Raw genomic sequence first — 12494 nt, 5'->3', positions numbered from 1 at the left:
AAAAATAAATAAAAATAAGAAGTCATATCTGATTTAGTACTTCAAATGTGATACCTAAAATGAATAATAATTTAAAAATAATGGAGACTCAAAGCCACACATTTGTGAAACAAATATAAATTTGGAATGTTTTAGTCCCTGGTGGGGCGAACCTAATCATTTTTTTTCTTAGTTTTTGTTTTGATTTATGAATTTGGAGTGCATTTTTTTAGTTTATAAATTTAAAAATATATTTTTAGTTTCTGAATTTTGAAATTTTATTTTTTTAGTTTCAAATATAATAAATTGATATTTTGTAGTAGTTTTAAAACACTTTGTGATAAAAATTTTAGCATTTTGTATCAATTTTTAAATGTAAATTTAAGTGTTTAAAAAATAAAAGTTAATTTAAGACAAATAAAAATCATCACAAACTATCAATTTATTACTAAAATATGTAATTTTTCATATTTTATAAACTAAAAAATATTTTTAAATTTCAAAGACTAAAAAAAATATATACCCCAAATTAAGTTTTCTCTAACGTAATAATGGGTCTTTTGGGTTATTTTATAAAATAAATATTAATATGAATTTTTAAAAAATATTTATTAATATGTGTTTATTTTGATCGTTTATCATTCAAAATTATATATTTGACCAATACGTCCAATGAGAATATAACATGTGTCAAAGAATATTATGTATCATGTTTTTTTAAACCTATTAGTCAAATTATTAATTTTGATCAATCAACTATTAATAAATTATTTTTAAGGAGACTCATATTAATTTTTACTTATAAAAATGATCCAAAATAATCAATCACTTTTGTCGGTGACTAAAAATAGGAAAAAAAATCATCTTATCTCTATTTTTTGTTTGGTTTGTGTAATTACACATATTTTATCTTTCTTTTTTTATTTTTAGTCTTTATGCTTAAAAATCTTCTATTTTAGTTTAAAGTACTTATAAATCCTTTTAGTCCCTCACATTAAACTTAGATCGGTTCAATCGGTTCGACCTGTTCGAGTGAGAACTAGACCAGTCGTTAAATCAGTTCAATTATTCGATCATTTGTACTACTAACTCATACATGTCATCAAACTGGGCAAAAACGATATTTGACTCATATGGGTTGAGAATAAATTCTAATCTCACAAGTCACAAGCATTTTCCAATTTTTCGTGCTTTTTCAATCTTATGTGCACTAGACAAGCCTTATCCATGTGTTAGACCTATTTCATGACACAACATGACTTTTCTCTCACTTCAATCTACATAGGTGTTTGACCTCTTTTTTTTTTTTTTTAATAATCATGATATTAGTGCAAAGTAATACCACAAAAAATAATGACAAATTTTCATAAGAGACTTTAAGCACATATAAGATGAGTATTTTTATTTCAACATAATTTATTTTACTCCTAAGGTCAATCATAATTCAAATTCTAAATCACCACTTGTACCTGATTTTTCTCTTATACAATACAAGTTTCACTACGTTCATTAAAAAAATGAAATATACTCTCAGGAAAACAACAAACTAGAAAACTGAATTGAATCTTTCGGACACCAAGAGCTTAGTTTATCTCTGGGCTAAGTATGTATTTTCTTAGATGTGATTCAAACATAAATATTTGTATGTCATTTATAATATTCTGATTTTATTATAATTTATATCGAATCAGGAATCAACTAGTGATTTATTGGATCAACCCTTGACCTAATGACTTAGTATCACATTCGAGTTAATGATTGATCATAATCCAATAATTATAGACATGATTGTCTTTGTCCTTACTTGATAAGAACATTTTAATGTAAAATATTAATATTTTTTATTCATTAAAACATTTAAATATATTTAAGGTAATGATAAATGATCAAAAATTATTATGGACCTTTAATAATTTTTTGATGAGTCACACCATCACAACTCTAAATAATGTTTGAAAAATCAATTAATAAAACAACACATCATCACTTGATTGATGGTAAAAATTCACAATAAAAATTTAAATATATTAAAGACTTAAAACAATAACAAATTTTGTTAAGAAACTAAAATAAATTTTGGAGATACCTTCCTAAAAAAAATATAAAGTGAACTAATTACGACAAGTAAACATAATTGGGTTTGTGTTATCGCATTTGTTTGTCCTTTCCCGATCGTTAAACCTCCCCCACTGCAATTGCAAATCCCTGATAATTAAACCAAAGAACCATTCCGCTCCAATCTTAAAAGCACTTCCCAGTTCCTAGTTCCCACTCTCTCATTCTCGCATTCCTCTAATCACATAAACCCTATTTTTCTCCACAATGGATCTCCTTCATCAATACTCAGACGGCGACGATCCCGACTCCCCCTCTCAAAACCCTAGCTCCCCGCCGCGCCTCCTCGCCGGCCGCTCCGCCGCCCCCAAGGTCGACGACACCATGCTGGCCCTCACCGTGACCTCCTCCTCCTCCGCGGCCCTCTCTCGGCCCATCGACCCGACCCAGCACCTGGTGGGCTTCAACCCCTCCTACGACCAGCTCTGGGCCCCCATCCAGGGCCCGGCCCACCCCTTCGCCAAGGATGGCATCGCCCAGGGCATGCGCAACCACAAGCTCGGCTTCGTCGAGGACGCCTCCATCGAACCTTTCCTCTTCGACGAGCAGTACAACACCTTCCACAAGTTCGGCTACGCCGCCGACCCCGCCGCCAACAACTTCGTCGGCGACCTCGACGCCCTCCGCGACAACAACGCCGTCTCCGTCTACAACATCCCCCGCCACGAACACAAGAAACGCCGCATTGAGGCCAAGGAGAAGAAGAAATCAGATGAAAACACCGGCGACGACGATGACAACAACGACGAGGAGGAGAACCAGAACCCGGCCTCGGAGGCGTGGATAACGAAGAACAAGAAGAGCCCTTGGGCGGGGAAGAAGGAAGGGTTGCAAGGAGAATTGACCGAAGAGCAGCAGAAGTACGCGGAGGAGTATGCGAAGAAGAAAGGGGAAGAGAAGAGTGGTTTTGGAGGGGAGAAAGTTGAGGTTGTTAAAGATAAAAGCACTTTTCATGGGAAAGAGGAGAAGGATTACCAAGGTAGGTCTTGGATCGCGCCTCCCAAGGATGCAAAGGCGAGTAATGATCATTGTTATATGCCCAAGAGATTGATTCATACTTGGAGTGGACACACCAAAGGGGTTTCTGCTATTAGGTTTTTCCCCAAGTATGGCCATTTGATTCTCTCTGCTGGCATGGATACCAAGATTAAGATTTGGGATGTTTTCAACTCTGGCAAGTGTATGAGGACTTACATGGGACACTCGAAAGCCGTTAGGGATATCTGTTTCAGCAATGATGGGACCAAGTTTTTGAGTGCTGGGTATGACAAGAATATTAAGTATTGGGATACGGAGACAGGGCAGGTGATATCGACGTTTGCCACTGGGAAAATTCCTTACGTTGTGAAGCTTAATCCAGACGAGGATAAGCAGAATGTTTTGTTGGCTGGAATGAGTGATAAGAAGATTGTTCAGTGGGATATGAATACCGGGCAGATAACTCAGGAGTATGATCAGCATTTGGGGGCTGTGAATACCATCACCTTTGTTGATAACAACAGGAGGTTTGTTACTTCCAGTGATGACAAGTCCCTCAGGGTCTGGGAATTCGGTATTCCCGTGGTTATAAAGTATATTAGTGAGCCCCACATGCACTCCATGCCTTCCATTTCGCTTCACCCCAATGCCAATTGGCTCGCCGCGCAGAGCTTGGATAACCAGATACTTATTTATAGCACAAGGGAGAAGTTCCAACTTAACAAGAAGAAGAGATTTGGGGGACATATTGTGGCTGGATATGCGTGTCAGGTCAATTTTTCTCCAGATGGACGATTTGTCATGTCGGGGGATGGTGAAGGGAAGTGTTGGTTCTGGGACTGGAAGACTTGCAAGGTCTACAGAACTCTCAAGTGTCACGAAGGTGTTTGCATTGGTTGCGAGTGGCATCCCTTGGAACAGAGCAAGGTAGCCACGTGTGGCTGGGATGGGATGATTAAGTATTGGTATGTAAACTCTCGTGCTATGCAGCAGTTAATCACAGAATCTTATATGGTGTTTGTTCAAATATGCTTTTGCTATCACAGTTGCTGAACTTATGGTCTCTCTGTTGCTAACATGATATAATTTTTTTTCTAGCTAATACTCCGTACTTGTTTTTATTGGCTAAATTTTTAGTGTGTTTGGTAATAATTTTGATTATAAGAGTTTAAAATACAAAAATAAGCTAATACAAACACAGACCACATATTAATCTCTACTTTATTTATTTTTCCTTTTGACGCCTCCCCTTGTTTATATAGCATTGGATTATAGGGTCAGATTAGCTATTTATTGGATTATAGGTTCACATTTATCAGTTCATTGGTATAGTAGTCTACATGAGTTATGTGTAAGCTCTAATTAGGTGAGGTCACCAAAGAAGATTTTTTCTCTGTTCTTTTCCTTTGGAGTTGTTTCCCTTCCATATCTAAAACTACTTGCCTGTCTGTAACCAATAACCATGTACTTGTCTTGCTCCTGTTGTGTTATTCTTGAATTTCCATGGATGTGGGATACTCAAGTGCCAGGACAGGAATTCCATCTAAGGTCGAACAAATGTAACTAACAATTGAAAAGTTCTCAACTTCCTTCTCTGCTTATAAGTTATAACAAAAGGCCCCTTTGCCTGGTGTCATATTCGTAGCAATTTAGTGATGTAGGTCTTGTAAGATAAACAGCTGAATTTTCTTAACATTCTAAACCTGATTCTCAGAAACAATTTTTAAAAAACCCTTCCTGCAAAGTGGGAGAGCCCTAGGGGGACCTATTCTACAATAATGAACTGTTGTAGACACTTTGGGATGCCTGCTTCTCAAAATTTATAACAATAAAATATATGTTTTGTATGTCACCAAATGTTCTTGGTTGAATAAACCATGGCATTGGGGGTTTGAGAAAGGGGGGGGGGGGGGGGGTGAGGGACCTCTAAATTGAAGAGTAATAAGGCTGGAAACATAAGCAGCTGTTGAGAACCTTTACTGCCTTTTATACATAGCAAAAAACTGTGACCCATCAATGTCAGAATCTATCTCAAATGTAAATGACTTTACGTCTTGAAATCCAATTTCATCCAGTTCCTTTTCTAAGCTATATCAACATAGCCAACTATAAAACTAATGCGCCTGTCAATTAATTCTTGGTGTAATATGTAAATGATCGGTGTCAGAAATTTTCACTGATCAGTCTCATCCGTGTAAGAATTCAGAATTCCTCTTCCAACTCGTCCCGGAATGGGTGTTATGGCAAAAAGCAAGAAGAAAACAAAAGGAGGAATTTGTCCTATAGAAATTTTATCATGATAAAACTTGTAACACCCTTTATAAGTTTCAGAAGCTTATTCAGACATTTATAGAATTTATGAACAACCTTTCTGAATGTCTGCTTGCCTTTTGAACTTATAGCCCGACAGCATTTTCATCTCCCAAGTCTTGAGTTTATACTGGTCGTAAATCAACTGCATACATACCAGCACAGTACTGGGCAACAGCACAGTACTGAAATCAATAGAATTTAGTCATAGTCCATCCTAATAAAATTAACATTGTATTTTGTCCAACAGCTTTCGTACCTCTCCTCAAATTGCAATGTTGATGCATCTATATCCTACTTGTTTATTATGTATATCATTTTGGCTGTAGTTGCTTGTACAAGGACTGATTTTAACCACATCTACAAATATCCATATTCGTAGTCATATATATGTTTTTAATCCCTCTCCCTATCATCATTAGTTGAGTGATTTAACTCTCAAATTTTTCATTGAGATCGATGTCTGTTGGTTTGCAGGGACTAGTTTCTCCTGATCAACCTGTTGCTGGAATCAGTTGGCAGAAGCAGGGCAAAGAAAGGCACTACTTCACGACAGAAAGGAGAAGAAACATTGAATTCACAATGTTGATATATTCATCCTTGGTTAAAAGTACAATGGCTTTTATTGAATATTATCACGAGATTTCTCTTCACTCATCATGACATGGCCATCCAGTGTTGTGCTAATTGCAATTTTGCCATCTTTTTAGGGACTTTTGTACAATAGTCATTTTAAGTTAGATATTCATGTGTGAAAATTGCCCTCTCATGTTGCAGTTTAATTTAATTACGTTTTATGCTATGAATTGTGCATACTTTGGGTGGGGATTTTTGTCACTACGGGATATAAAAGAATATCTGTACTCGGACCGTGTTCTCCGCACTTTAATTCATATGAAAAATTGAATAAATAATATTGATTAAAAATATGATAATAATTAAATTTATAAGGGTTTGACTATGGTGAAATATCTCAAACGGGAGATATCGATAAAAATTATAAGAAAAATTACATTTGACACCTCCATTTCTTAAAATTTCACATGATAATTTTGCAATTTTTAATGTCTATATAATGTTATAAATTATTTAGTTTATAATTACTTTAAAATTATAATGTTTTTACAAATTTTACTTTTTCTTTTGCGACTTAAAAGGTTGATGTAGTGGTATAAGATTTCATTGCTTCACATGAGTAAGAACAGTTTACTAAATGAGAGAATTCTATTCAATTTTCATTGTATGTGAGGTTTTTTTGAATCATGCACCGTGAGCAAGATTAGTATTTGATTCGGTAGGTTGGGAACACTCGTACCTTCTGACTTAAGGAAAAAAAATCTTACTTCTCTTTAAATTGAGTTTTCAAATAAATATTTACCCTCAAACATACTTTTAAAACATAACTAACCATAAATTTAAATTAATTTTACTCTCATTTCTACTTCTAGAACCCTAATACAAATATATCCGAATAGGTAGACTCACCTCATTCAAATTACGTAGAATTAGTAATATATTTCTTGCCCCTTTTTATATGGAAAATGTTGATCGATGTCTTACCAATTAAAGAATAAAAGAAAAAAAATTAAAAACTGTAATAATATATTCTTTCATAATTTTTAATATAACTGCAATAATAATTTTTATTTATTTATTTTAATCATCGTTTTAAAAAAAAACTCTTGTTACCGGGACCCTTCCTCTATTTACATTCTAATTCTAACTCTAATTTATGGTTTGGCTGGAAAAAAAGACAAATGTTTATGTCAATCCAGGCACCAACATTAAGAAAAAACATAAGAGAAAGTTCTCTAATCTTATTTGCTAACAAAAATTAATATTTTAAAGTTTGTCTTCCCATAAATAAAATAGAATAAAAAATCCACGCACGCACTATTTTATATTTCTCCAATTTTACAAATTTTAGTGGCCACGACCACGAGACTAAAACCAAAACCAAAACTCGAGCAAGCTTTCACTCCCCTAGGATCCAACCTGGTACTCAACACTTTCCTCTTTTATTAGTTTTTCCTTCCTTTTATTTGGACTTTTTGTAGTTCATTTCTTCGACGGGCATCAAAATTTGAATCTTTATTTACTATCTCTGTGTGCCATAGGCAAATTTATGCAGTTTTTCCATATGCGTTTTTTTGCTTTATACAAAGTTTTTGGTTGAGGAAAAGAGATTTTTTTTTTTAACTTCCTAACATGTTTTCAGTGTTTAAATAGCTTTTTTACATGGAAGAAGCACAATTGTAAAAAAAAAAGTTGTCTGCTTGTTGAATTTCAGAGTCCACGTTGACCCATTTTGAGAGCATGGATGATGAAAGAGAAACCCTAGATGAGCCTGTAGAAAAGGAGGGATCTTTGGTTGGGGATGGGAAGGACTTAAAGGTTGGGGTTTTGGGTTCTGATTTGTGCACAGAAGATGGTGTTTGCACTCGTGAGGGTGATGCTGAGCTGAATGGTGATGTGGGTTTTGATGGATCTAAAGAGGAGGGTAAAGGTGTGAATCCTTCAGGTGGAGAAGCTGCTGAGGCTCTTGGTGAGGGTTCTCAAGTTGTAAGATCCTTAGAAGGTAAGAGTGAGAATGAGATTGCTGAGTTGGATGGAAATGATGCTACCTTGAAAACATTGGATGAGAAGAAGAACATTAATGACAGGAAGGTGAAAAAGTTAGTAGAAAAAGAAGCAATTAGTGATGTTATTCGGGTCAAGTCAGATGTTAGTCAAAGCATTGAAGAGCATGCTAAGGCTCTTGGTGAGGGTTCTCAAGTTGTTAAGTTCTTAGAAGGTAAGAGTGAGAATGACACTGTTGAGTCTGATATTAGTCAAAGCATTGAAGGGAAAGCTGGCTTTCCTGAGCAGGTTGGTTCACAAGGAGAACTAGAGATTGAAGGTGAAAATTTTGATGATGCTAAATGGAGAAAACCAACACATGGAAGAGTTACAAAGCATGTGTCGAATAAGAGTTCAGGAAACATTCTTCATGCAAGTTATCAGCTGCCAAAGGAGAGAGGTGAGTTTTCTGTGTATGATATGGTTTGGGGTAAGGTGAAAAGCCATCCATGGTGGCCAGGGCAGATATTTGATCTCTCGGATTCGTCTGTGGAGGCAAAGAAGCATTTAAAAAAGGACCGCCACTTGGTTGCGTATTTTGGGGATAGAACATTTGCCTGGAATGAATCATCTCAGCTAAAGCCCTTTAAGACTCATTTCTCTAATATTGTAAAGCAGAGCAATTCAGATGCATTTCAGAATGCTGTAGATTGTGCTTTGGATGAAGTCAGGCAATGTGCAGAATTTGGGTTAGCATGTTCCTGCATACCTAAAGATACTTATGACAAGATTAAGCTCCAGACTGTTGAAAGCACTGGTATTCGAGAAGAACTAAGTTTCACACGCAGAGTGGATGAGTCTTTAAATGCTAGTTCCTTTTCACCAGATAACCTTTTGGAATACTTGAAAACTCTATCTGAGTTTCCAACTGGTGGCTTTGATCGATTGGAGCTTTTAATTGCTAAGGCTCAGTTGCTTGCTTTCTATCGTTTAAAGGGTTACTCTTGCTTGCCTGAGTTACAATATTGTGGAGTTGTGGATAATGACACCGATGCCTTCTTAATTAAGGACTTACTTAAGGGTACTGATAAAAGTTTGAGTAAAGTTAATAAGCATGCAACTCATGCGAGTAAAAAAGGTCAAACTGGTGCTGGAAATTTGAAGACAACAAATGGCTCCTGTCGCAAAAGCAAGCATAATTTGAAAGATGATTTATATCCAGAAAAGAAGAAAAGAATCTTGTCAGAATCAGTAGGTCGGACTCCAGATTCTTCACATGGTTATTATCGGTCAGGTGATGCCACTGATAATCTGATTTCTCCTGCCTCTTCCAAGAAAAGGAAGACTATTGATCACTGTGCTGCTGTTTCAGGGGTGAAAGATCGGAGAAAAACAATTTCCCTTGCCAAAGTTTCAAATTCCATAAAACAATCATTTAAAATTGGTGAACGTATTCTAAGGGTTGCTAATCAACTTACTGGACCACCGTCTGTGTTGAAGTGTTCTGGAGACAGGTCTCAAATGGAAGATGGAAGTGCTGATGGCTTTTCAGGAAATGGATCTGGTTTCTTCTCCCCTAATCTTGAGAAGACTCAGAAGTCAAGCTTGACTGTTCCAACAGAATATTCATCTCTAGATGATTTGCTACATTTACTTCAGTGGGTAGCACAAGAACCCCTGGGAGATTATAGTTCCTTGAATGTTATAGTGAGCTTCTTCTCTGATTTCAGGAATTCAATAATTGTGGCCAATGATTCTGGAAAAGAAATTTCGCCTACAAAGAAAGTTGGTAAAAAGAAGAAACGACCTGTGGGTGGATCACCTGAAACAATTGAATTTGATGATCTAAGTGATACACATTGGACTGACAAGGGCATCCAGAGTGGTTCTGAAAAAAAGCTGCCGCGGAGAAGCAACAGAAGAGACTATCAGCATGCCCCTGCTGAGCCAGAAAAACCTATTATAGTTTATACTCGTAGGTCCTATTCCAGGAAACAATGTTCAGACAGCAATCTTGTTGTGGTTCCTGAAAAGCCTTTTGTTTGTGCAGATGAGAATTCTCCGGCTGAGCTTGTGTTGAACTTTGCTGAGCTGGATTCTGTTCCCTCAGAAATGCACCTAAATAAGATTTTTAGGCGATTTGGACCTCTAAATGAATCTGAAACAGAAGTTGATAGAGGGAGCAGCCGGGCTAGAGTGGTTTTTAAGAAGTGTACTGATGCAGAGGTTGCTTTCAGTAATGCTAAAAACTTCAACATATTTGGATCAGTTCTTGTAAATTACAAGCTTAACCATACTCCAAGTACATTGTTCAAAGCTTCATCTCTTGCCACAACTCAAGACCAGGAGAATGGAGATGCATGTTGATCTCTCTAATTCTGAACTTAATATGATCTAATCATTTGGTAAGTAACTTTTTTCTATGACATGCAGTGTTTGGTAATTGATTATTTTGATAGGTGCACTCGTCCTATGGTTGATGTGATAGTAACTGCATGCTATCCTGGTGGAGGATGCAGTAGCATCAATAGAGCATAGCTTGAACATGAAATCATTAGTTATTTTCACTCTAGTTTTGATTTGGGACTAATTGAATTATTGCCTTACTAGGTCATAAATATTTTAGTATCACTAGAATGTCTTTAAGGAAGCATGTCAGCTGACCAACAATCTAGAATAGTGAAGATAAGGAGGAGGATGTTATCAAACATTCAGCTTTCAATCCCGCCACTTCAAGACAAAAGGAAATGATTTTGCATTTTTGCAGCAAGAATCTGAGACTACAGAAGAAAGAAATATGGAAGAAAACAAGGGTATTACTTACTTGGGCAAATGTGATTAGTGATATTTAGCTATCACGATACCAATGCATCTCTGTTAGCTCTATTTACTTAGATATCTGTGTCATTACAAAATGAAAATTTTCAGTCTGGGAGCAGTAGCATTAAGAACATTAGATAGATCCATTTTAATTGTATATTGGCTTTAAAATGTTGTTAAGTAAACGGTCCTGTTTGTGGTAGAGACAGGAATTTGATTTCATTTTTCCTTGGTTTAGCTAGCCTGGGGCCTCCTAATTTAGTTGTTACTGTAGAATAAAGAGAGTTGAATATACTGAAACTTTGGTTTTTGTAGGATTTTCCTGTTTGTTATTGTTTGCGCTGTACATCTTTTGTTTGATTTGGCACAATTTTGACATTTACTTCAAATGTGATTCTTTGAGCGCCAACCCCCCATAGACTCTGATAAGAACAGTTGATGGCTTAGCTGCATTTGATTTGAAGCTCCTGCATCGTACAGGATTACTTCATAAGCAAGCTCGAGTATCCTAGCAGTGACTCACTTACATCCAGATGATGGCTTAGCCGCATTTGAGTCCTATAAGTTGATCACATGCAAAGACACTAGGTAAGCACATCTTTCAATACATTATTACTCCGCTAACTATGTTGTTGGAGTGTTTTTGCAGGTACCTTCCATTTTCATCATCACAATTTGACCAGTAGATTTCTTCTCATCTCAAAGAGAAGCAAATATAGTGGCCTTACCAATCATTTTGGTGCTACTAGATCAGCTATTCTCTATCCAAAATAAATTACATTTGCAGTTCTCATTGTAGGGAGTGCTGAAAACATGGGAGCATATACATAACTGAAACTGCTGAACCAATTTATTGCTAAATGGCTGGCAAAATAACCGAAATGCTATTTCATATAGCCATCCATTATTTTGTTGTAGGATGCACTATTTTATTGCTTGAATAAACCTTCAATTTGGTCTTCTGAAGTTACCTACGTTATCACGTTAGTTTTTCAAAAAATTTGATAACCAAAATAGTCTCCAAACATTTTAACTATTACCATATTAGTCCTCCAAAAAATTGTATTCTCAAATTAATGCCCTAAAAATTTATTGTTGCCAAAATTGATCTATTATTGAATTTTTGTCACCACCTTAGTCCTTCATTTTAGATATTTAAGAGAAGAGATTAATTTAATGGCATTACGGCATTAAGTTTTATTTACATGACATTTACAATTATCAATGTAAGGTGTCTAAGGCAAAAAAAAAAAAAAACAATTGTACATGTTATGTAAAGTGGCCACGCTATATTTTATACATGCGATACTATACCATCTTAAAATATTTAATAATTTATAAAAAGTGTTAAATAAAATAATCATTTGATAAGGAATCTGATTAAGGAAATAAATATAAATATTGTAAACAACTGAGGAAATAAAACTAGGAGTCATTCGAAATATGTTAAAAAACAAAATACTTGCATATAAACAATTTAAAAGGATTCTCTTGATGAACCGAGTACATGGGTCTATGTATGGTGGACATTGAATTCACAAAATTCCCACGTCTAGAAATAAATCTGAAACAACATATGAAATTGAAAACCATTGAGTCCTCGTCTATTGAATGAGCATAATCAGAACTGCATAGGAGAGTGCAACCATTACCAGACTCATACAATTGTGAAAAAAATATGAAAAATTAAAAAGTCGTGTAGCAGTCTCTTTTTTTTTTTTGGATTACTGTGT

General features: G+C 35.6%; 2 protein-coding genes across 2 annotated transcripts; both read left to right on the top strand.

The window, feature by feature from the left end:
- Nucleotides 1-2115: 2115 nt before the first annotated feature.
- On the top strand, nt 2116-6311 carry LOC114371908 (pre-mRNA-processing factor 17-like). Its single transcript, XM_028329227.1, has 2 exons — nt 2116-4037; nt 5860-6311. The coding sequence occupies exons 1-2, from the start codon at nt 2302-2304 to the stop codon at nt 5864-5866; spliced, it is 1743 nt and encodes a 580-aa protein (XP_028185028.1). The 5' UTR covers nt 2116-2301; the 3' UTR covers nt 5867-6311.
- Nucleotides 6312-7274: 963 nt separating this feature from the next.
- On the top strand, nt 7275-11731 carry LOC114369187. Its single transcript, XM_028326380.1, has 4 exons — nt 7275-7380; nt 7673-9235; nt 9314-10346; nt 10552-11731. The coding sequence occupies exons 2-3, from the start codon at nt 7699-7701 to the stop codon at nt 10306-10308; spliced, it is 2532 nt and encodes an 843-aa protein (XP_028182181.1). The 5' UTR covers nt 7275-7380; nt 7673-7698; the 3' UTR covers nt 10309-10346; nt 10552-11731.
- The last annotated feature ends 763 nt before the right edge of the window (nt 11732-12494 follow it).

The sequence above is a fragment of the Glycine soja genome, chromosome 10 (assembly GCF_004193775.1).
Source record: "Glycine soja cultivar W05 chromosome 10, ASM419377v2, whole genome shotgun sequence".
Taxonomy (NCBI): Eukaryota; Viridiplantae; Streptophyta; class Magnoliopsida; order Fabales; family Fabaceae; genus Glycine; species Glycine soja.
Note: the sequence above shows the minus strand (reverse complement) of the source record. Positions and strands in the feature narration are given on the sequence as shown.

What these genes read in the sequence shown, in the direction of transcription:
- LOC114371908 (XM_028329227.1), top strand. Translation starts at nt 2,302, where the DNA reads ATGGATCTCCTTCATCAATACTCAGACGGCGACGATCCCGACTCCCCC.
- LOC114369187 (XM_028326380.1), top strand. Translation starts at nt 7,699, where the DNA reads ATGGATGATGAAAGAGAAACCCTAGATGAGCCTGTAGAAAAGGAGGGA. An exon ending in ACATGGTTATTATCGGTCAG is followed by an intron (nt 9,236 to 9,313) that starts GTGATGCCACTG and finishes CTGCTGTTTCAG; the next exon opens with GGGTGAAAGATCGGAGAAAA.